Below are 25,226 nucleotides of genomic sequence, written 5' to 3' on the forward strand. Positions count from 1 at the left end.
AACCAAAACCTCTTCAACCTGATAATTGACAGAAGATCCAGGAGTACTGCTAAAGGTCCGATTTTCATTTCATGTGTAAAGAGCGCCCTCTAGTGGAATATACTTTTAGGTCAGACTCATGAGAAAGACCAGCCTGGGTCATGTATCAACCAGTTAAATCAGATACTTTTCCCCACGTTCCCCAGTAGTTTTTTTCCTAAAATACAATACAGTATAATGTACAATTGTACAATATAATGTACAATTGTACAATATAATTTGTATCCCAAAACGGAAGTCACAAAATGACATACTTTTGAACAGTCTACCAGCTTATACTGGGAAAAATGAAAAGGATTGTAGTACTATATTTTGTCAGATAGCATTTCTTTTTAGATTTAAATGTCAGTCATACCCTGGATGTTTGCTTCTGCGTGACACTCGATTCTGCTGCTTTTCTGTAGTTGCTGTATACCCAAAACAATTGAATCAGTCACATGATACTATGTTCATATGCGAGGGGTATTGTTAATGCCAACAGTCCAGAGGAGCTGGTTGATATTCCAGGACAGCCTCCTCAAAGCACAAGAACTTCCCAACATGCAGAAAGTTGAGCAAGCGTGGCAAGAGGCCAGTGGGGATGAACAAGAAACTCCTGACTGAGCTCAAGTGGAAAAATCAAGCACACAGAAGGTGGAAGCTGGAACAGGCACCCAGGACTAATATAGAGACATTGGCTGAACATACAGAAATGCTCAGGAAAGCCAACACTTAGCTGGAGTTAAATTTGCTAGGCATACAAGGGAAAGGGCTAAGAGTACTTTGGCAGCAAAAGGAGCTAGGCAAAATGTAGGCCCACTGCTCTGTGGGGCAAGGGACCTAGTGACAAAGGACATGGAGAAGGCAAAGGAACTCAATGACTTTTTTGCCTGTTTTTACTGGTAAAGTTTGCCCTCACACCTCTATCTAAGCCTAGCAGCAGAACCTATGGGCATTACCCACGGTAGAGGAAACTGGACTTAAGCCAAGCAGATGTGCACAAGTCCATGGTTCCACCCATGGATGGAATGCATCCAAGGGTGCTGAGAGCTCACTTATGTCATTGTAAGGTCACACTTTATCATCTTTAAAAGGTTATCGTGGTTATAGGAGGTTCCTGATGACTGGAAAAAGGCGAACATCACACCCATCCTTCAAAAGGAGGATCAATCCCAGTAACTCAGCCAGTCAGCGTAACCTCAGTCCCTGGGAAGTTTATGGAACAAATCCTCCTTGAAGCCATTTCCAAGCACATGAAGGACAAGGTGATTGGGAACAACCAGCATAGATTTCTCAGGCACACATGATGCCTAGCCAACCTGGTTGCCTTCTATGATGAGAAGGCTGGTTCTACGGATAAGAGGAGAACAATGTTTACCTTGATTTTAGCAATGCTTTCAGTATGGTCTCCCATAGCAACCTTATAGGCAAATTGTTGAGATATGGACTGCAGAAGTAGAAAAGATAGCTGGAAAACAGGCCAGACCACCAGGCTCAAGAGTTTTGGTCCAGCAATACAAAGTCCAACTGTTGGCTGATTACCATTGGCATCCCTCAGGTATTGATCCTGCAGCCAGTACTGCTTAATGTCTTAACACCTTGGATAATAAGATGGGTTCACTCTCAGCAAGTTTATGGACAAACCAAATTGCTGGGGGGAGGCGGGGGAGTGATGTCAATATGCTGAAGGGCAGGGCTGCCATTCAGAGGGATCTCAAGTTGGACAAATGGTCTGACAGGAACTTCATCAAGTTCAGCAAAGGCAAGTCTGAATTCTTGCACCTGTGACAAAATAACCCCATACAATAATACAGACAGGTAATGACTGGCAAATAGCTTTGCAGAAAAGGACCAAGGTGCTCTGGTGGACAGATTGAATGTGAGGCAGCAGTGTGCCCATGTGGCAATGAAGGCCAACATCAACACTGAACTGTATTAACAAGAGTCATAGCCAACAGGTTGAGAGAAGTGATTATTCCTGTCCATTCAGCACTGGTGAGACCATGCCTGACACATAGTATACAGTTTTGGGCCCCCAGGTACAAGACAGACATTGACATACTGAAACAAGTCCAGTGGAAAGCCAAACTGATTAGGGGCCAGGATCACATACTATACAGGAAGAGTACAAGGGACTCTCTGACCCATGTAGAATACCAGCAAGACTGGATCAGTGGTAGTAAAAGCAGAGATTGACTTCAGAAGAAGAGAGAGCAGGATCACTAGCAACTAGGGAATAAACTGATTTCATGGGAAGGCTTTTTTAAGCAGCAGAAGAGCAGATTTCAAAATACATTGAGGGCTGGTAGTTGTGAACTGACACTCCAGTGCCTTCGCCTGCAGTAGTTCATAGGCAGTTGTATATCAGAACAGGAGCTAGCAAGGCAGATCTTCCTGGCTGGAATGGATTAGAGAAGGATAACCAGCTGTGATCCCACTAATCCTATTCCAATCTGTTTGGGGCTTTTAGGCAAGTGAGCTGTGACAGAACATTGATTTGTGCACTGGCAATATGGCTGATTTTGCAGAGTTGGTTTTGCTTTTTAATAGACAAATACATGCACACACATATATATGCACTTTGTTTCCATTTTACTTTTAGCTGTGCTTTCCCTCTGCCTGTATAATTGCCAGTGTTGCTAAAGCATTGTCTCTGTGCTTGGAATTCCCACTGACTATAATTACTATAACTAGCTATAATTATATTTGTAAATCATGCTGCTTTCCTGACTTATAATTTCCAAGACAAGAATGTCTCTACTGATTTACAAGACTCCTCTTGCTTCCTATTCAATCTCCACTGCTTAATAGGTTTCTTTAAGAGTAGACTTTGACATCTGCAAAACTAAGAAGGGAGAAAAGGATTAGCATTTTGTGAAATTCAAAAAGGAGCATCTATAAGGCAAAAATAGAAAATAAGCAAAGCTACTACTTGGCCATGGAAAAAAAATACACTAAGAGAGATGAAGGCCAATCTTATTTGTACTGAAAGCATGGTATTATAAGAATTATCTGATGTGCTAACTTCTAACAGAAGTTTCAGGAGCCTAACTTGTCTTGGCTTTGCCTCTGACCTATTAAATTAATATTTGAAGCATCTTCCCTCTGAAAACTTTCTTCCTTCATTTAGTAGCCTTTTCTGAAAATTAAAATGTAACTTTTTATTCTGTCCAGTTTTCTTCCCTCTTGATTCATCATTTGCTATCAATATTGTGAACATGAGGTAGCTGCTGCAAACAATTACTGTTCCATCAGACCTGCAAACTGACCAGAATTTGGAGACAAATTATTCCACTTAGGGGAGGAAATTGGTGAGGAGCTGGATACCACTGAAATTTTGGTTACGTATAAGAAAGGGGAAATTCTTGAGCACAGAAAGAATCAAACAAACCATCTGCTCACACTGCCAAAATACTTTCAAATGAGTCCCTAACACACTCGTACACTTTTCTGAGGCCATACAAATGCTTCTCCTACTGTGTTTTAATTGTGTTTTAGTACCGTAGTTTAGTTCTGTGTGCTGTCTAGACTTTTTCAGTAGAGCTGTTTCTCATCTAACCAGACTTAGCTTTTTTTCCCTAGAACTGTACTTTTTTCCAGAACATTCCTGAAAAAACACTGGAGAGAAGATATGTTTTAATTCAGCTCAAGAGGAATCCAGTTCTGCGTACCTGTATTTTAAAATAATATAGAGCATATACAGAAAACAATAACGCACAGTAACACCATTCATTCACAAAAACAACAAAACTAACCAGCTTGAAACTTTGAATGCAGGCTTTTTTATTACTTACCTGAGTACACATTAGCTACTCTCAGCATATGATCCTGAATGTTCAGGGCATCCTTTCTGAGTAGCCTATATATGCCAATATGTCATCAGTTTATGAAAAGCTTTCTTATCCTCGTCCCGTACCAGTTAGTGCCAATTTATTTCCCCCAGTAATATATGTGTAAAATACCCACTTACAAACATTTTGCATCATATACTCAGCTTGCTTGAATCCTCAAATCTCCATACCTTGTGCATGACACTTGGATTGCTGCAGCTGAAGATGCGGCTCATTTAAAAACCATTAGCTGCTTACAACTCAGGTATGAAGCTTTCACTTTGTACCTCCTCAGCCATTACAATGTTTCACAGATGTCTGAAGTAGGAAATAAGCATCAGTTCCTATTTGTAAAGATAATGTAAGATGACTAAATGAAAGTCAAAAGCCGATTATTAACATTTTACTAATATAGCCCTTTTAACTCAATGATCTCAAGCCATTTACAAACATTACTGAATTCTTAAAAGCTTTGAAAACTATGTAAATATTGTTAATCCCAGTTCTAAGATGAGCAAGCATCGTAATGCCTGCAGAGAATCAAGGTAAGTCAACAGTATTCTACAGACATAGGTGAATTGTGGCAGGTAGCTAAAAAGAGGTCAACGAACATTACCTTGCTTTTTGCAGAAAAAAAGCATGCTATCTCTTGATGTGTAGCTCTTATTCACAGCAAATGAATCATTAATATTAAACTAGAAAGAGGTTGTTTTTAGAGTGGTAAATGAAGTTGTGTTACAAAAACAAAACACTAAAAAAAGACTCTTTATAAAATAGTTCATGTTATATTTCTCTAGCTTTTAGATTGTTTCCAAAATAGCTTGTACCCTAAACGTTCTTCTCAATAAATCCTTGCTGTTTCTGTTATTTCCAAATTTTATGCCAGTGTTTCAGAGGTTTCTGAGGAAGATAGTCTAGTCTTTTTGTCACCCATATTAGTTTTCAAATCTAATTACTTTTGACAAATGTGTTGTCAAATAGGAAACCATGTTGAGACACATGAAATTTATTTCAGTTATATATATATAAATCTTGAGATTTTTCTCTGTATATAAACAAAATAAAGTTGAAAGAAAAGTATTATCTCACATGCAGAGAGCCTTTAATAGGCTTTTGAGCCCAGGCAAGATCTATGCAAGCATAGATCACCTGCTCAAAGGAAGTTTTTACATATTTTAGCCTGTGTGACTCCATCACCAGAGAAGCACGAGACAGTCTGCTGCATCTTAGCTTTCTACTTGCTGTAATTGCACCAGAGTGTCTTCAGAGATCTTGGATGAGCTCATATTGCCTCAGCCTGCCCCCCCCCCTTTTTTTTTTTTTTAAAAGAAGCTTCATGAAAGCTAGTAGTAGCAGTAAGTTCACTCACTGGCCTATTTTACCTCCTCCCACAAAAAAGTTAGGATTCACTCAGTATGTGGAAGAGAGAGACTGATGCAAAATTGGAACATTAACTTCTTTAGAACAGTACGGTACACACACAGGCTAAGAGTGAAAAACTGCTCTGGTCAGAATAGAAGAGAATTTTGCGAGAATCACTAGAAGTCACCCCTGAAAAAAATCTCTAGGGTCAGTTTTGCATCAGGATAGGAGGAACCCAGATTAATCATGAATTACATTAAAAAAGAAAAAATCTAAATACATAATTTGAAGAAATACCTTTCTCCAAGAATCAGAAATCTTGTGTGTTGGATGGAAATCACAGAGAATGCTCTATGCACCAAACCAAATGGAAGATGAAAAATGTTGACAAAAAAGCCATTTGAGGAAGTTTAAGATGTAATGTGTTAACCCACATAGAGTTAAAAAAAACCCTAGATTTATCCTTTCTTCTTTTCTAAAAAACTAAATGCTTAATTTCAAATAGTCAAAATTTCTCTTAAAAAGAATGAAAGGAAAGAAAATGTTTAATTGGCACGATGGGCACACAGGCTAAAAATTATGATCGTGCCAGTTGCAGACAAGGATACAATTGGACAAGTATACATTGCTCTGAAGGATTAATAAATACAACGTTACAGATACAAAGAAGAAAACCACTATTTTTGGATGGCAAATCTGGATTGCTTATAAGTAGAAACTGTGACAGCTGGCTACTTTAGACAGTCAATTTATAATTGTCTTACATCTCCAAGAGGAAATACCTAAAAGCCCAATTCTTTAACATGATGAATGTTATTTCAGACCAGATCTCCCCCAAATTATATGAGGAGCTATTCAAAGTCTTTGGCAGAATTGAAGGACATAGGGCCAACACCTGCAAGCTTAAAACTTCCTTTCAGCTGACAGAAAACCCTATTTACAATATTTCCCAGGTATCCAGTGTTGTGTTTCTGTGCATAAAGGAAAAAATTCAGAAGTCACTTGCCAAACTCAGAGCATAGATAGGCACAGAACTGTCCAGCCTCGTGTTTCAAGCCATTACCTGCAGGAGGTAGAGTCTGGTTCAGGTCATTGCTTCCAACTTTTCTATGGCTATCACAGATAAAACACTGCAGTATTTTAAGAAAAAGAGAGGTTTAGCCTCAGGATCCAGCTATGGCTATCCTCAGGTGCTGCCTTGAAATAATTTAGCTATTTTCTGTATTTCTAAAATAATTAATAATTCCTCTAAATGCAACTAAAATAATTCATCTTTACATAAGCCACCATGTGGAAGCAGTTAAAGTGATAAAGTATATGGGACAACAACCATTCATTACAGCAATAAGCTATTGAAGTATAAGTGTCTTTTTATCAGTACAATTATGTCAACACTAGGGGAGCATGTCTTTTAACCTATTAGTAAAGAGAAACTTTGGTGTCTGGATTGATTTGTTAAATCCAATATCCATTCAGTAAGTGAGGATTGAATCAGTGACTTTAATGTGAATGCTCCCATTCAGAAAGTTAAACACATGTTTAAAAGTTTGTAGAACTGGGGTGGTGGATCATACTTTTCAGACGTAATCTCAGTTTTGAAGCCCTAATTTTAAGGTTCAAACTTCAGAAACTTATAGCTTACAAAAAAAATAAATCTTGGAACAAGCCTGGGATTTTTCATTCAGTAGAAACAATAGAACAAAACCAGTTTTAAAAAAAAAAAAAAAACACACCACACAGCCAAGATTTTCCCAACAAGGGCAAGGTTTCGTGATGTCTGAAGCAAGGGTATTAGTGTCTAAATTTTCATTTCTGAGGAAAATGATGCTTTTTGAGTAATGCCTCTTGACACAGATGGCTTTTCTTACATAAAAGGAGTCTAACAATGCCTTCAGTACTTCTCTAAAAAACACCATTCTCTCGACCCCATGTTTTTTTCCTAAAAACAGTTTCACACGCAGACAAATGACTGGTCAACCACTACATGATTTGACAACGTATCCATTTTTAGAAAATGTTTCCCAAACCAAGTCTGGACTTCCATTACTGAAGCATTGTGTAAGTTCAATTTTTTTCCTTGAATAATAGCCTTTAAAAGTTCTAGGTCAAATTCTTTAAAGCGGAATCAGAGCTCGGAAAGCTGTACAAATTTTTGCCCACTGATACCACTGATTGCCTGGCAATCTGTAGTGTCTGTGCAATGATCAGCATAACCCTTCTGTTTAATAATTTTCTCTGAATGTTTAATACTCTCGGAAATCTTTATATGTAAAGAAAGAGTCCCAATGGTTGAGGAATAGAAGAATTCAAGTTGTTCACGCAATCTAAATTCTCCTCCCTTGTTCCTAAGCATTATAATATGCTTTTTACTCACATGATCACATACTATTTTCTTTTTCCACTTAACTGATGTGACCAACATGCAAATGGATAGGACAGAACAAAACTCAGTAAATCCCATCATTTCGACATCCTGATGTGGCTCAATAAATTAAAAGATGTTTACTATTCAAATTCGGCATTAAATCTAAAATCATTTGTTTCCTTCTAAGCTGTAACATGGTGCAAATTGCTAATGCATGCAATTTCTTCAAAAACATACATCAACTTATCTTGTGAGAGAGGGAAAAAATATATACCCCTATTTTACAAAAGGGGAAATGCAGCTTTGGGAAATGAAAATCCAAGTCTTTCAAACGTTTTATATAACAACTGCTCTAACAGCAAGTCTGAGGGATTCCTTATTGTCAGGTGGGAAGTATGGGTTCAAGTACATTCAGACAGAAAAGGGAATTGAACCTAGTCTTCAAAATCCGAGCTGAATACTCTAATCTCTGATGTTCTCAGTATAAAATGACCTTCTTTCAATATTTTATACTTTTTCTTTGATTTTCTTCTCATTGTCAGCAAATTACTTATTTGGTGAGGGTAGCAAACAGCTTTGTCTCACAGAAGAAAAAATATTTGTTTTTCATTGTGGTAAAAAGTTAAATGTACTGAATTTCAAATTTATTTTATTTTGCTTTTGATACTTCCACATTGGAGGTGGACAATCAGTCTCACAACCTTAATTAAGGTCACTTATTTCCAAACTGTAAACATGATGTTCAAATCAAATCTTCAGTTTTATTTCTCTCCTTTATAAAAGTTATAATCCTTAGCCATACAACTAACATTTTAAAAAGAGTTGCATCAGTTATGTAATAAAATTGCTCCACCTAATTCTCTTTTGTATTATTTTGTTATTCACAATACAGTGGTGAATAACTCAAAAAAAAAAATACAGACTGCATGAAAAAATACATCAAAGTTCTATCTTTACTTGAGATCAAGTTGCATGGTCAGTTAAGTTGGGAAGTATCAGCTGGTTTTTGCCTACTTTTCATCTCAAGACTTCTTAGATTATCAGTTCAGAAATACAGTTTTGACTCAAATGATCCTGACTAAGTTTGCAAACTATCTGATAAAATTAAAAAAGGAAAGGGAAAACAACAGAAATCCAGAAGAGAAGAAGTGAAAGCAGTGGAGAGTACAGGGTAAAAACAAATAGAGACTTAAGTACAGCAAGCAAAGAAAAAACATGAATTAAAAACTGTAAAGAGACTATTTTACTTCACGCAAAGGGAAAGAAGAACCGAAAATCTGAAAAATATGATGAAAGTAGCTTATGTAGGTGACAGACTTACTTGTTTGCGCAATAGAAATATTTTTAAAACATCGCAAACTGAAGCAGCAGCATCTGCTTAGGAATTCTCATACTATTCCAAGCTACAGCCATGAAGATACTGAGAGTAAGGATATCTAGGTACTTATTTCTATTTTATTCACCTTCAACAAATACCTGACTTGGAATGGATACTGTACCACGCTGGCCTAAAAGCATCATTTTTATGAAATAAATGTTATGAAATTTGTGACAAAGGATAATTAGAAGATTGTCCTTTTTACTGAGCAGTAGAAGCAGATTTTTTTTTCCCTGATGCTTTGAAGATGAGAGCTTATTTGGATCTCCTCTCCCCAGTACAGCGCAAGCATTGCAGCCATAGGCTAGGACAGAAAAGCTTCCATGACAACTAGCTATAGAGAGTAAGACAATTTCTACTGTCTTCCTGGTTTAACTGAGTAATGTAAATGTCCAAACGCATTTTGTTCAGTTTGATTAGGTTATTGTAAGTGCTCTGAATTCCAGGTAACCAGACCTCTGCTTTCACGGAGATCTCCATCCTCCTGCAAGATCAATGCAAGTTCAGGGCCTAAATCTTGAAATCCTTATTCATTGCTTTGGGTAGTAGTAACCCATCTTTTATGTTGCTTACATTTAAAAGTAGGAAAGTGGAAAGATTTTTTTAAACTTCCAAAATGCAGTGAAGGTTGCTTATGTCATTTTCTTAACATCAGTTAGGTTTTGCCATCTAAAACTATCAAGACCAAACACGATTTTTAGGATTCAGATTATGCTGTAAATTACAGGAACAAACATTATGAACACAGGCTAAATTATTCCAACAAAATTCGAGAAAGTGACAGAGCCTGAGCCATAGAGAGATCTATGCACAGACAGCTGGAGGAAGCACAGTCCTGCGATGCAAGTGTAACATTAAAAATGAGACAGGGCAGCTTTAAGAGAGAAACAGGAAGCTGTAACTAGAATCCAGCTGAATTCTGAGCTGGGGCACTTTGCCGTGAGGCTGCAAATGAAGCAGATGTGTTTGTGAATTTCCGTAGTGTCTGGACATTTTTGTGCCAAAGGTGATAACGCTTTCCTTCCTCTGAATTTTTCTTTTATTTTGCACATATTTTCCATAAAGGGAATGAAATGGAGAAGTTAAGGAAATATGTATCAGTGAAAGATGAAGATCAGTTTTATCATCAGGGAGCTGTGGAGTTGCTGGTCTTTAACTTTCTGCTCATTCTTACAATATTAACAATTTGGTTATTTAAAAACCATCGATTCCGCTTTCTGCATGAAACTGGAGGAGCCATGGTTTATGGTGAGTATAAATTCAAGCGCCAGTTAAAATGGGACTAGTTGCATATGTATGATCGGGCACTTTAGATCAAGTCTGACAAAGCTCAGAAAATGTGCTGAAATGTCATCTTCCCCTTAAATGTAAAATAATAATGCAACTTAACCAACTCTCATGAAGCATCTAGAGGTTGACTTGTCAAGGGAGTAAATATCATGAGATATTATCCTCACGATGGGCACGTTATGTTACTTTATGGGCAGACAGCCCCTGAACGACACCTGGGGAGTAAGAGAATGTGCTGTCTTCAAAGGAATGAAATGCCCATGTTGAAAGCGATTATGCAATGTGCATATTTTGCATGCTCGTTTTGTACAACATTCAAAGGCGTTAGACTGAGAAGTCCTGTGGATCTGCCTGTATTTTCTAATAAAGTTTCAGCCATCTCAAGATTTTTGTTTTTCCACTGTGCCTTTGAAAAGCAACTATGAAGAATGCCTCTCTCTAGTCTTCTCTGAATGGTGTCATTGTACTGTTATTTCAGTTTGCCTGTCTAGTTCTAATCTTCCTTTATGCAGTTTTGCAGTATTGTGCATCACTTTCATGTAGAACCTTCTGCATTGTCCACTGCTAGGAAGTATTTGCCAGTTTAATTATATTCACTAATGTGTATAATGATTTGTCTTGTCTCTTACTCTTATTTCACTTTGAGAAAAATATGCCATTTCCATTTCTGTTGCCATAAAACATAGTGGTAACACTGTCAAGACCGAAAAAAAAAGAAATAAATCAACAGCTCAGTCATTATGCATCTGAATTCCAGCCTATTTTGACTCCGACTCATTCTGTGCACATCACATACACTAGAGATGTAGTAACCATAACAGTTTTTGTTCAAGTCGCATATTCTGAAGAACTTTTGATTATCATGCCACACCACATGCAAAACCTCTGTGGAGGTTCCACTGCAAGCTTGCAGCACACAAGGCAACTTACTTCCACATTTAGAGATGGAAGCTTCATTAGCTGTTTCTATAGCAAGCACTAAAATGATCTCAGTTCCATAGGAGGACTGCATAGGAAACTCACAAGTCCTCCTTGTATTCCTTTCAAACTAATTAGTTAAATTAAAAGGTAAATATGAAGTTTCAGGAACACAGGCTATTTCATCTTCTTGGTTCACTTCCTAAGCAAGTAAACAAGAAACTCCCATATTAAGCCAGTCACCCAGCCCCTATCACCTGGATAGGGCAGATGAGAAGTAAGAGATCCCACTGACTTTCCCTGTTTCTGTTTTAAAGTTGTGAAAAATAATTTGATAATATGCCCTTTTTTATTTTGAAATCTGTCACACCTAGAAAATACACTTCCATTGAACCAGTTGATACCAATATACATATTACATGATACTTAGTTAAATGCACTGTTTTTCCCTGTCATGCATCAGTATTCAACAGTTTTTAGGCTGTACAAGCTGCATAGCATCACTGGGAATACATTTGCTTGTTGCATTTCTATTAATATCTGCAAAAAGGAAAAACATGAAGTACTGTGCAACATATTCATTATAATCAGCTTATAAAATATGACAATTTTTTTCTGATTACATGGGTAACTTCCAGTAGCTTCCTTCACTACTTTCAAACACTTCGCCATGCACAGCTTCAACATTAGTTGAAGATTTAGACAAGAGCCTATGAAAACAGAAATTAAATATGGGGGGATACAACCTTATACAAATAAATCAGTATTTCTTTAGAGTTTATCCATCTTTTGGTACCATCCTGCTTCCTGCTCAGAACATAATCTGCACGTCATGAGGATAACCAGCTCATGGTATTCTTTTGATGAGTTAAGAGATCAGTCCTCCAGCAGAACAAACTTTTGAATTATTAATACATTCATGAACAAAGGACACATTCCTCATGGTTGTAAACAAACTAATCTATTTAGTCTTGTATTATTTATGGCAGCCTTCAAATAGGAAAAATGCTTATTCATAAGATCTTAAAAGCTTGTGAAGTCCTTTTTACCTTTATCCTTAGAAATTTTGGATATGAGTTTGGGTATCTTTAGTGTCACGAAATACTCATAATGAAAAAGAAAGTGGAATTTCAGAGGTCCTGATAGCAGTGTCAGATGAAGAAGCAGAAACTTCAGGAGAAAATCAGCTCAGGAAACATTCATGCCACCAAGTGCTGACACTGAACTAATTCCTGTCCTCACAGTGCAGTTAAGCCTGTATAACTGCTACAACAGATTTTCTTCTACTTTGTGTGATTTTTCACTTGTCTTCATTATAAGAAGAATTCTTCTTATATCTGTTTTGCACAAACCAAAAGCTTCAGCCCTACAGTTAGCTTTACTCCAGCCTATTGAGCTATTTGCCAGCTTTATACATAAATGGCTGTGCAAGAAGCAGGTAAGTTTGCTGCAGGTGTCAGAAGAATGTGGCCACCTCTTTGCAGGCTGTGTCCCACACTATGCTAGATGGGTCTATAGTCCTTTATCAAGACTGTATGCAGTCAGATGTGTAGCACCAGAAGGGATGGAGAAAAGAAAAAATGAGGAAGACCAGGAAGAAAGCATAGAAATACAAAAACAGGAAGAAGTTCTCAAATTAGTGCCAAGTGTTGAACAGCCTCAAATTGGGCACTAAGAACATCCTGATAGAAAGTTCTATTTAAAGTATAGCAGAAGTGGAAGTTTTTTGCGTAAACTTCATAGAAAAATGGAGTTTAGGTTGAAGAGTTTTAGATAAAAGAGAACCCATACTTTAAACAGTCTATTTTGAAACTTTAAAAATTGTGGGTTTTATATGAAACCAAGGTTTCTACGCTGTATAAAGCTATAGTCACATTTAAACACCTTTCAATAGTTGCAAAGAAAAAGAAACATTTGGCTTTACTCAGAATTAATTCACAACAGAACAGAACATTTCAACAGACTTTGTAGTTGTACATATGTATAAATATATATATAAATTTCAAGATAGTCAGTTTGAAACTGTTTATATAATCAAGGGGGTTTTGTTTGTTCTGGCACCAAACTGACAAATCAGTTACTCACAAACACTGGAGAAGAATGTAGACTTACCTGTCTACAGAGCTAGTTTGACAAAATACTGACTGTTAGCATCCAAATTTCTGATCCTCCCCAGAATTTAGGTATCAGGGCTACATGCAAGTACTATCAGTTACATGGGATTAAGAGGCTAGAGCAGGCCTGCCAGTAGGCAGCCAGAATTAATCCTTACTAGCATAAGGCACAAGTACCCACTATTGGTGAGAAAATCTGTGCCCTTTTATCTGCTAGGTTAATTAGCAGCTTTGGTGGAAGATTATTCTCAGCTTGAATAGATTTCACACCCAGGGAATGTGTGATGCCAAGCAGGGTGGAGGTGAGGCTGGTCAAAGATGCACCTGCCTTCAAAGTTGTGCTTCTAGGGAGCAGTTCATCAGACTGGAAGGAAAACACAAAAAATATGAATGACACAGAACATAGTCATTGCCGCTCTCAAAAGAGAGAACTGGATTCATGTTGGAGTGGCTAGAGAGGCTTCCTGAAGTTTTGGGTAGTGGACTTTAGGGATGGGATCGGAGCTCTACCATGCTCTTTTTTTTCCATTGTTGTTCAACTCTTGGCAGCTGTGCGATGGGAATGCTAGCTCATGGCAGCTCTTACTCAGCCTTTTCTGCAGATCCCATGAAAAATATGTGGAAGGGTGGCATGTAATCAGAGTTCTTGATTCAGCTGTGGTGGAGGTGTCCAGTGATTAGGCAACGTGATTCTTACACCTCCTAAATCCATTTATGCTTCTTGTGTCAATTGATTATGGTTTCATTGAGATTATGAATGTTTTGAGTACCCCTAATTCTCAAAGGCAGCAGTGGATGCAACAAGTCCTAGAAAGTGGGATCTCTAGCCCTGGATAAAATAATGAAGATAGATTACTTCTTTGTCTTCCTCACTGCAACATTGATTACAAAGGGAGATTGTCAAGATTCAAAGCATGGGAAAATTATATCAGAAATCAACATTTTATAGTGGGTAGATGAAGAGAGGGATATCATTCTTAAGCCAAATAAAGAACTTTTGAAGAAATTCTAAAATAGTTGGGAAAATCAAGTAATGGACAAAACTGTATCCCTGAGTGTCTTTATTTAAGGAAGACATTTAACAACAGAGTAGATAGAATCCTAGTCCTGTTTGGCTCAGGAGTTTGGCATGGGTGCCTTAAGAAGACCCTTCCAATACTCTCATCTATGATTAAAGATTTTATCCTGCTTCCACTGAAGAAGCTGGAAAAACTGCATTGCCTTCAACAGAAACATGACTGGGCTCTAGTTAGAGTGAGTTGCAGGAAGAGCTTACTGCAAAGCACAGTTGGCCTTTTTTTTTTTTTTTTAAACCTGTGATACTAATTAAACCTTTTCCTGTTTCAATCCAGCTTTGAAATAAACATGCTTTAAAAACGAATTCAGTAAATCCTTGGTACTAGTTTTGAAGGAAAATGTGTTAAATAAAAGGAAGCTGAAATGAAAACATTTATAGGATTTGGACTCCTAGAATACAAGAGAAATACTCTACTCTATGCTGAGTACACTCAAGTTCAGCCTTCCATGATAAGCTTCTGCATTCACAATTACCTACGTTCTTAACTGATGTGATGCTATTTGAAACTTTTTTCTTCTCGTTAACAGTGCATTAGTCTGCTACCTACTTTTGATGTCAAGTAACTGCTGATGCAGTATCATTCCTGACTGATCTTTAGGGAGTTTTAACTGCTTAACTCCTAGCCTTCATTGGTAAAGTCAGGCTTTCTGTGTGTGCCACTACGACAAAACAGAATGAGGTGGTGTTATTTGTATGGAAGGTGTATTTTTACATATTAAGTCCATATATATAGTGAGAATAATTTCATGTTTAAGTACTCTGCCGTGGAAACACTGACTGCATGGAAACTAGAAATTATTAGTCTTTTTCATATTAGATGCATTCCAAATGACTATGATTTTTCCTGAATGATCTTTTTAAATGAACTGTAAAGAATGTTTTGGAAGATACATTACAAAAGCATGATTTCACTTTGTGAGGTGAAGTAGTAGGAAAAAAATATATATTATAGATAGACCTAGTTAAAAATGAATTATTTCTATTAGAATATAATCTGGACTCCTGAATTCTACTGTAAAATAATTAAATAATGATTTAAAGCAGAAAGTGCAGTCCATAAATGTTACATGAACTAAGATATTAAATAGTCTCTTCACAGTTTTTTTATTCCCTGTGATTTTTATATAGAGTGTTTGGCACATTTATTATTACTTAAGGAACAATAGGATTCCATCACTTATATGGATTCCTGCAACATAGTATAGTGATATAGCAATTGTCTTTGATAGATCCTTCTGCACAGCATTTGAGAATTTTCTGAATCAGCCCATCAGTATGGATACCATCCATATTTTGTTCAAATCTAAGATATCATATTATTTCTTTGAGAGCCGCGAGCAGCACAAAGCCCCATCGATGCCCTGAGAATATTGAATGTTAGAATCTGCTCTAATGGCTCTAATGTCATTACTCCGATGTGTGTATGCTCTGGAGACTCTTAAAATGTCATTGTTATTTCTGTTGCATCACCATTAAGTGTCTTGGTGGCTCAGTACATTATCCTGATCTGGACTCCATCTGAGAGTCAGATCCAAAGCTGAGAGAAGAAAAAACAAAAAGCAGGCTTGAATTCTAGTTTGAGACTATGGCTAAAGATAACATCTTGTCAGAATGCACATTAAGAGCAGGCCTTCTCTATTTTAGTCTAAATTTGACACTACTGTTTGCAATAATTTGTCCACACAATTTAATGCAAATGCATTAATGTAATTGAGAACATTAATTTTTGTTTTTAAAAATATCAAACAGAATTTGGTTCAAAGCATGTGCTATATAACCTGACACAACAAACATTCTAGGAATCTCAAAATAGAGTAGAAAACAGTCATCTGCCTACCTGACAGTAGAAGAGGGACAGTGAAGACAAAGTATGTCTGCCAGTCTCTACTGATGTCCCTTGCGCAGTTCCAAATATCCATTCTTATAGTTAGTATGTGTGTAAGTCACATAATCAGTTACATTTCAAAAGCTAAAAAAAAAAAAAAAAAAAAAAAAGATCAGAAAAAGAGCTGCAAATGGTAGAGTTTAAACTCCTATTTTTAAAACGAATTTTGTGTTTTTAGTACTCCATTCATTATTTTTGAGCTCGCTGTTAAAAATGGCTGCTATTTCCTTACAGACTTTTGTATGCAGCAGCAGGAAGACTGTTAAGTGTGATACTCTTTCTTGCCAGTATAACAGAAACAAGACTAATAGAAAAAAAAAGGCTCTCTACATACTTTTGGAAGACATAGTATGAGTATGAGGGGCTAGGTAAGCCTGTCAAGGAAAAGGCAGGAGAATGTGCATGACAAGTTAATGTGACAGATGCTGTAAAGGAACAAGTAAATATTAGAGTCGAGGAAATGCAGCAAGGCAGGAAAAGATGGTGGGTGAGCACAGAAGAATCTTCAGTGGGAGAGATAAGGAGGGACATACAGGGAAATGTGGTGAGCAGACAAAGAGAGAAAATGCAGAAGAAAAGAACAAGAAAGTGAAAGAGGAGACAGTTTATCTATTTATCTAAGCATTTATAATCACTTTTATCACCATGGCATCTGATTGCTGGATAAAATTTAAACTTTAACATCATGTTTGTCAGATTTCTATCAGCTATTTCCTGTAACTTAATTTCTTTCTTATCTTTCGTTATTAAATATGTCTATGTAGATGTTTAGATGGCTTCTGTCCATATTTAATCTGAATATTCTTAGCATTTTATGAATGTATTCATAATTAGTAACTTTAACATGTTCATGAACTTGGGACCTGAGGCATATACGACAGGCAAGAAGCATGAAAGTTAAATTTGGAAACCCCATCCAAGTCTCTGATGGTGGAAATTATCTCCAGTAACTTTATCTGGCTAAATCTTTGTTCCCTCTTCTGCAGTCATCTTGCAAACTCCCACTAGAGCCAACAGAGAGAGAAAGGCACCTCCCAGAGAGAAACTGCAGAAGTCTGTTTTCCTCTGTTAACGCTAAAGGGAGCCTAAATGACTATCTTGGATAAGAGTCCTAATTTTTTAATAAACCAGAACCTTAATCCCAATCAATCTTCCTTTCCTTCTTCCCACTTTTATTTTCCTGTTCTCATGCAGCCTCATAAATACACAGTCTTTTACAGAAAGCATAATGTGCTTGCAGATAATGTGTCAGAGTTTTGTCTCCACAAATGAAGTGAGTAAAATCACCAAGAGCTTGGCTGATTTATGTGTGCTCAGTATAGTGCTTCAGGTACGCAGTCATTCCCCTTCTCTAAGTATCTACTGAACTTGTGGTGGTTGAGCAACGCAGTTAGTAACCCCACCAGAATGATTCCAGCAGCTGGATCACAAAACAGGAATACAATTGAGCACATGTCAAACCAAAATCTGTATTGCAATGAAACAGTCATTTTGGAAGAATATTTTATGGTCATCCATCAAGTACTGCATGAGGTGTACCTCTGTGAAGGTGGAAGCACCAAGAAAGTGGTGTCCTAGCTATAGTAGAGCAAAAGAGGGCACGTTAATTTTTCTCCAAGTCAATAATTGTAAAGTATTTCTTAATCTCTTTGGTTTTGTTTTTTTTGTGTGTGTGTTTTGCCCTCCAGGCCTTGTAATGGGATTAATTATACGATATGCAACAAAACCATCAGATGTTGAAAGTGGAACCGTTTATGAATGTGAAAAGCTGAAATCTGGGCCATCCACTCTACTCATTAATATAACTAACCAAGTCTATGAATATCAATACAAAAGAGAGATTAGCCATCACAATGTCAATGGCCACCAAGGCAATGCAATTCTTCAAAAGGTAAAAACTATCTTCTTTTTGTTCTAAACTGTGTAAGATATTTCTTTCATTTACACACTTGAGAGAGAAAAAGAGGTTTCAAGTTAAAATGTGACACAGAGAGTTAGAGGCTATTCTGAATTTAGGGTGAGAAAGGTAGGTAAGGAGGGAGAACAGGAGAAGGAAGTGAGATGCAGTAGAAACCTGACCATCGTTTAGTTTTGAGTTCTGAGTTCAGCTGGCTCGCTGCTTGAAGCGTATTTGCCTGAACTCTCTTACATGACAGTCCCACCCCCTGAAAACATGGATTTCATCAGGAGCAGCGGCAGCTGTGATCTTGGGCCCAGCCCACCAGCACTTTATAAACCTCACTGAAATCTTTCTTTGTCCTCTGCCTTAAACATGACTTGCTCTGGCAGTGTAACACAGGGGAGGGTTACCTCATGTGTACAGCAGGGGTGACTACAAACCCCAAACAAACATTTTCTAACATATAAACTTGCACGCAAGTGAACTTCTATGGATGGATTTTTCTAACACTTAAATGTATTACAGCGTTCTCATGCATTCATGCACCCCTGCAGTAGCAGGGATTTCACTCGCTATCCCCACGCCTGCAGAGACAGTCATATGGCGATTCTGGCAGGGTGCAAAAAGGGAAGTGTGAGAGGAAGTTTAGAGTCCTTTACAAGGTCATGGCTTTTTTTCTGTTTTCTAGTGCATAACAATTAAATATTTATCTTGTTAGTATTATCTTAATAATTAATAACTTACACTGTTCTTGTTTTGTATGTTACTCTTCTCCTGAAGCCCCCAGTGCGTTACATGCATGCATGTGCATAGACACACACACGTGCACTCACACACCCACACAAGTTTACTACCAAAGTTTCTGTTGAGATCCTACCAGCTAAAAAGGTTAGAGTTGCTGCTGCTCTGGAGGCAGGGCGGGCAAACCACACTGAGGCACAGTGGACTCAGCACATTTCCCTCATCAATCATGGGAAAATATTTACAGATAATCTTGTCAGTATGAAACAGTTCCACCTGAAGATCTATTGTTACATTACAAAGAGAAATTGTTACATTCATATACATACATTTCCCCTCCTCCTGCAACCTCTACTTCCTGTAACATTCACTTTCTAAAAAAATGACAATTTGAAAAACTCATGAGTGTAGAGGGACTTTTTAAAAACAGATTTTATGCTCACAGGCATCAAATAGTCACCTGAAGGTTCTAAGCCCCTCAGAAATTACCATTTTTTTACAATATTGAAATATATTACTTTGCTTTTTTCCAAGTATTCTTAATGTTTATTTAGCATAGTAATACATGTTCCTGTGTATTATACTGGTTATCATTAAAAAACACTTTTAAGTTAGGCTTAGAAAGTACACTGGGGGACTCCAGTACCTAAAGGTCAGCAGAAGCAGAATTTAACCATTTGATCCCATTGCCTGCTGCTGCAGGAGCACCGTGTGCCTGCCTGTTGCCGCTGCCGGACTCTTGTGATTCTCAGGAAGAACTGTCTGGTCATGGCCTATGAGAGCTGGGGGTGGAGACAGGAAAATGCTGTGGCACACTAGGGGCAGATTTTGCTGAGTCCTCATCCTTTTTCCTGCAAGTTGGTTGCAAGAGATTTGTCTCATTCAAAGCACATGTTTGGTTTCCAAGCTATATGTACTAATCTACGACATTTGAATATCTTCATCAGATCAGGTATACTGAAGCTGGCTTGTATTGTAAGAAAGGAGGAGCACAGAAATTTCTGTTGCCCTTAAAGGGCATGGCCGATCTTCTTTTCACAGTCTTACTTTGCTGAAAGGTCCTTAAAAGTCTCAGCTGTGTAGTTAGTACTGTGGATGTCTCTAGATTAACAGAGAGGCCTCAGCCTACTATTATTTTCATGCCTTTTTCCCTTAAAATGATCTGGCAAATGCCCTCTTAAAAAAGGGGGGGGGGGGGGGGGGGAAATCAACAGCATTTAGGAGACAAAAACAATGCCTGGCAGCTTTCCTGACTGGCAAAAGCAGTGATATAAAAAATAGAAAACAGGATTGCACCATGCTCTGATTGCTTGTACAACTGTAATTCCCTTTTGACTTCAGTATAAAAGTTTACTAAGTGCATTTATCAGAAAGAATAGTCTGTGCCATGATTTAAAATATGCATCCTTTATAGTAAAGTTTATAATAATAAGACATGCAGTCAGGATTTCTGATGCTTGTGGAAAAAATTATGTTATTTGCTGAATTCATTCCAAAATTAACATTTGAGACTGTTAGTTTATAAGTGAAACAAAATTCATTTTCTATCTTATTTTCCATAAAATTGTCAGCATAGCTAAAGTTGCTAACACATTATTTGCCAGCTAGTTCTTATCAACTTCATAATTCAAAGTAAGCAGAATGGAGAAAAAAAAAAAAAGGCTGAGCCCTCACTTCCTGTTTATCAAATCAAGCCATCCATTAGTAAGAAGACAGTAGTAACTTTGTTAGCAGATCTTATTCTTTTGAAGCTAAATAATTCAGCCAATATACTGTAGCCTTAAAATGTCACTTTATCCGAACAAAGGAGCTGCAAGCCATTGTGCTAATTATATGCTGTCTCTTTTAAAGATATTGATATAATATATCCCAATGACAGAACAGTAAATTACACAGGCTTATTAAAATAACGTTCTTCTCCAGCAATGTTGTGGTTTTAAACAGAATTCTGTTTTACTGAAAGTTACTTGAAATGAAGTGCACTGGCTGAACATCGTCATTGCTCGCTCGCTCTGCCTGAAGTTAGTGGCAGATAGGAACAGCGTGCTGACAAGAGCTGGGGAAAGAACTTTTTGCCTTGCCTAATGTCATGTGCATTTGAGCATTCTTTAAGAGATTTAATGGGTATTTTGTATACTATTTTGCTGTTGCAGAAGCAAAAGTGCATCTGTGTGATGTATATAAAATATAGTGTTAGCTGATGAATACACTTTATTTGAACTCTAGATGCATTACCAATTTCATGACACCTCAGTACTTGCAATGGCAGTCAGAAAACAGAATCACATATGGTGACTGAAATGGTTTACATTTTCTATTGTGTTTTGATCTTTTCCTGCCATACTTAGACCTGTCTTCATCCATTTAAGGGAATGTTCTGCTAGTGTAAAGTTGGCTTGCCCAGCTTTTAGGCCAACCATTTATCCCCTTCTTATGCTGGGAACACACTGGAACATACAGGAAAGGGGAGTCAGCTGCTTTCTGAGGGCTGGAGCTAAATTTTTCTCTATCAGTTGCTCGCTGAAGGATGGTCCCAGAGCCTGCTACTGGCTGATACAGATCAATTCTCTCTGTGCGCAAGTGCAAATGCACCAGGAGAGCGTGAAGAATGTTAAATGTCTCTTCTGAGGAGAAGAGATTTATGCTGAACATAATCTAGGCCAAAATTCCATTTTGTTTCCAAAAGACTGTTTATTATATGCACATACGCTATTATATTGAGTTCAAATCCTTCCTCTAGTAGCTTTTAATAGAAATTATGCAGATTTCATACCTAATAATAGAAAGAGGAATAATTAACGACCTCTCTGGCTAGTACATATTGGTGTAGTTTTGAAATAAACAAATTGACAGCATTTTATACCAGCTGAGGGTCTGACACTGTAAGTATATACTTATATAAGTATTTATAGTGTCAGATCCTCAGCTGGATCTTGAGAATATTGCAAGACTATTCCAAGTCTGAATAACATACTTTCGGTTCTGAAAGCAAATAGCAACTCAGTTATTTCCTTGAAGAAAATCACGTTAGTCTTTACAGAATGGCTGAATCTAATCGATAGTTTATAGAAAATATAAGGTATGCCTTTGATGCCTATAAACAGATATGAGGTATGTAGACAATATTTTAGTTAGTGCCTCTCAGATTTCCTTGCACAGTGATATGTTGTTTTTGCTAACACAGAAAATTAATAAGCTGCTCTCTAAGAGATATAGATGGCTGTCACCAGAAAGATATTTCAGTTTCATTGCATTCACAATATGACTTGCAATGTTAGCACAGATAGAAATAGAAAAAGCAACACAAAAGTAAGGATATTATCAGTAAATCAGTTGAGCTGCTAATAATTAGGCACATCACAAAACCCTTAGAATAACCTCTTCTAAAAGAAGTGTCAAAACCTTTAAATCTGGAAGAAAAGGCTTCATGCCATTTGTGAACTTCAAGTTTCATCAGGCAGCGCTTTTGCAGGAAAGGAAAATTTGTGCCTTGCCAAACTTACATTTCGTTAGCAAATAGAAACAGCCAGTTACTGTGGAGAGCCTAGAACTTGTTTTGCTGCAATCAGTCCAAACTGATTGACTGGATTGGATGGATTATATTTTACTAGATGTGTTATGAGGGAAAAGAAGCTAGAGAAGCAGTCAGTGGATGGATTGAGAAACTTTAGGACAACAGGAGCCTGTGCTGGCAGTTGTGTAGAACTGATTATACAATCATAGTGTAATGAGTTATGTCGCATCTAAGTTGTATTACCTAACCACATGCATTTTCCTTGACTGTTAAAAATGTGAGGTGAAATGTAGCACTTTTGATCACTTTTAGGTTAACTTGTCATGAAGAAATGAAGATGGTCTAGGTGTGCACACTTTTCATGTGCAGTAGTGCAAGAAAGCATATATTGTTAGCTGATAACCAATAAGTCATTAAGCAACATTAGCAGGCTCTATCTGTACATAATAGAAATGATTTGAGAGAAACATTACTTTGGATTTTTGGTAGCACAAAGGTTTTCTGTTATTGCCATTCTGTGAGCAGGAAGTTGAGGCACAAGACTGTGCCTTTCTTGAGACTGAACAGGAAGCCTATGCCTGAACCACGACTGTCAAGTTGGATGGTCTGAAGTGCAGGCACTTACTGCCAGATGTAACATTGCATGTAGGTGTTCCAGGTAGACCAGTGCATGGCTGATTTCCTTCTAGTTAATATTTTAAACATTCAAGTAGTAGTGTATATATATAAGCAGTAAGGAAATACACATTCATACTTACACAAAAATAACTCTGAAAAACATTCTGACCTCCAGACATTCATGTGTGACATTAAAGCTTCCTTAAAGCTGACACTGAGATAAATCCTGATAAAAAGGTACAATTAAAACCTATCCTATCGAATGAAATGCTGTTTTATTCCTCCTTACACTTTTTTTTTCTTTCTGACAGATGACATTTGATCCTTCCATCTTCTTCAACATTTTGCTGCCACCTATTATATTTCATGCTGGATATAGTTTAAAAAAGGTATGTGCTTCTTTCTTATGTTACAAAAGCAGGTGAATGCAATTGCTACTTTGTAGATCCAACAGGCCAGTGACATAGAAAAGAGTCAGTTAACAATTGTATTGCATGGCAATAACCTGCAAGGAGTGGGGGAATATGAAAGACAAGTGGACCTTATTCTGCTCCCTTTTTGCACCTGTGCAAAGCTTGGATTGTGCAGTTTGTAACATTTGGGCATACTGCAGTGATCAGAAGAGGCCACTTTGAATCTGGTGACACTGCATGTAGGCAGTAGCCTATCGGAGTTTTATATGATCATGGACTTAGTGTGTTCAAGAGATGTGATTATAGTAATGTTTGCATCAGATACTTTCAAGGTGAACTTCTGCTATGATACATATATAAAAGAGGGAAGTTCAATGGCATTCCAAGCAGCAAAACATGAATCATCTTAAATCATATTTTCAAAAATATCTTCTGTAGCCTATATTTTTTCATTTTACATCTGAGTTATTGGCTATAACGAGCAAGATGGATGGAACGGAACTTCTAGATGCAGTGTTTCAATTAGGCTTTATTGTTCTATTATTAACAAAAGGCTTTTTTTCAAACTTTCCTCTCCAGAGACATTTTTTTCGTAACTTAGGATCAATTTTAACCTACGCCTTTTTGGGAACTGCAATCTCCTGCATCGTCATAGGGTAAGTGAATGCCTTCTGCTGTTATTATTAGTGAAGTCAGTATCAGTGTTCTGTATTTTTCCCAATTACAAACTAAACTGCAGAAAGAAGTGCTGACTCTGCATGGTCAATATACTTCACAACGTGTGAAGCAGATAAAGTAACTCCTTATCAGGGAATGCTGAGATGGAAAAGCCAAGACTCTCAGACAGTAAGCCCTTTCAAAGGCACTCAAGAAATTGCATCCTTCATTTCTGGTTTGTGACCAGTATAATTATGAATGGCTTTCTACAATCCTGTAGCCTGAACAACCTGTCCCAAAAAAGGGAACCATTCTCTTGTTTGAAATTATGCTTGAAACCAGAATCCTTTCTGCAGGAGAGGAGGTGTCTAACAAGAAAGGAAGAATTTTAAATCTCGGGGCGGGAGGGTATGAAAGGAGGTACACAGATACTTAGTGGCATATGTGTAAAAGAGCTAAGTCATTACTAAGGGCCAAGGGACATTTTTAGTTGAAGGTCTTGCTAAAAGCCTCAGTCCAAAGCTGCGTGTGAATTTAGCCTGGGTATGACTAAACAGTATCTGCATAAAAAGAGAAAGCAAGAAAAACAAAGGGGGTAAAAAAAATCCTGTTTTATTTCCATATTTCAAAAATGAAAAGTTTCCAATTTTGTTTCAAAGTTGCCTAATTAAAGAAAAGTCAAAAATAGATTATATATTGCCAGGCCAGCCTGAAGTGAAACTTTTGCTTATCTGTTTGGTTAGCTCAAGCAAAAGTAAACAAATCATTTAAAAAATCCTTTAGGAACTGAAAAGTGTGTGTGTTTCAAAGCATTAATAAATACCATGCAGATACTTCAGCTTCTCTTCCAGGTGAAAATTAATGACCACAGTGGGATTCCACAATAAGAGGGTATCTGTGCCTGCACAGCCTTGGTCTTGCTGGGATTGTGCAGAATAAAAGTGAGAAAGACTGCTGTTTAGCTTTTAGACTAGGAAACACACTGGATCTTGTACGATTTACTTGAGGTCCTGGGCTGTGCCAGGTCTCAAATGTACCATTTACATTTCTCTGTATGGTCTGGAAAGATTTATGGAAACACTTCAGTTTTTATGAAAGGCCTTTAATTTAAAACTGATTAGGATTCTGAACCTATGAAAAGCACT

At 37.3% G+C, this 25,226-nt stretch overlaps 1 protein-coding gene across 1 annotated transcript in view; it reads left to right on the top strand.

Annotated features, from left to right (window-relative positions):
• The first annotated feature begins 9,585 nt into the window (after nt 1-9,585).
• Nucleotides 9,586-25,226, top strand: part of SLC9A9 (solute carrier family 9 member A9) — a 219,940-nt gene continuing 204,299 nt past the window's right edge. The window contains exons 1-4 of the mRNA XM_064516842.1: nt 9,586-10,201; nt 17,927-18,129; nt 23,323-23,400; nt 24,004-24,080. Coding sequence (XP_064372912.1) covers nt 10,027-10,201; nt 17,927-18,129; nt 23,323-23,400; nt 24,004-24,080 — 533 coding nt within the window. The 5' untranslated portion in view covers nt 9,586-10,026. The remainder of the gene's footprint in view (nt 10,202-17,926; nt 18,130-23,322; nt 23,401-24,003; nt 24,081-25,226) is intronic.

This window comes from Dromaius novaehollandiae, chromosome 9 (assembly GCF_036370855.1).
Source record: "Dromaius novaehollandiae isolate bDroNov1 chromosome 9, bDroNov1.hap1, whole genome shotgun sequence".
NCBI lineage: Eukaryota > Metazoa > Chordata > Aves > Casuariiformes > Dromaiidae > Dromaius > Dromaius novaehollandiae.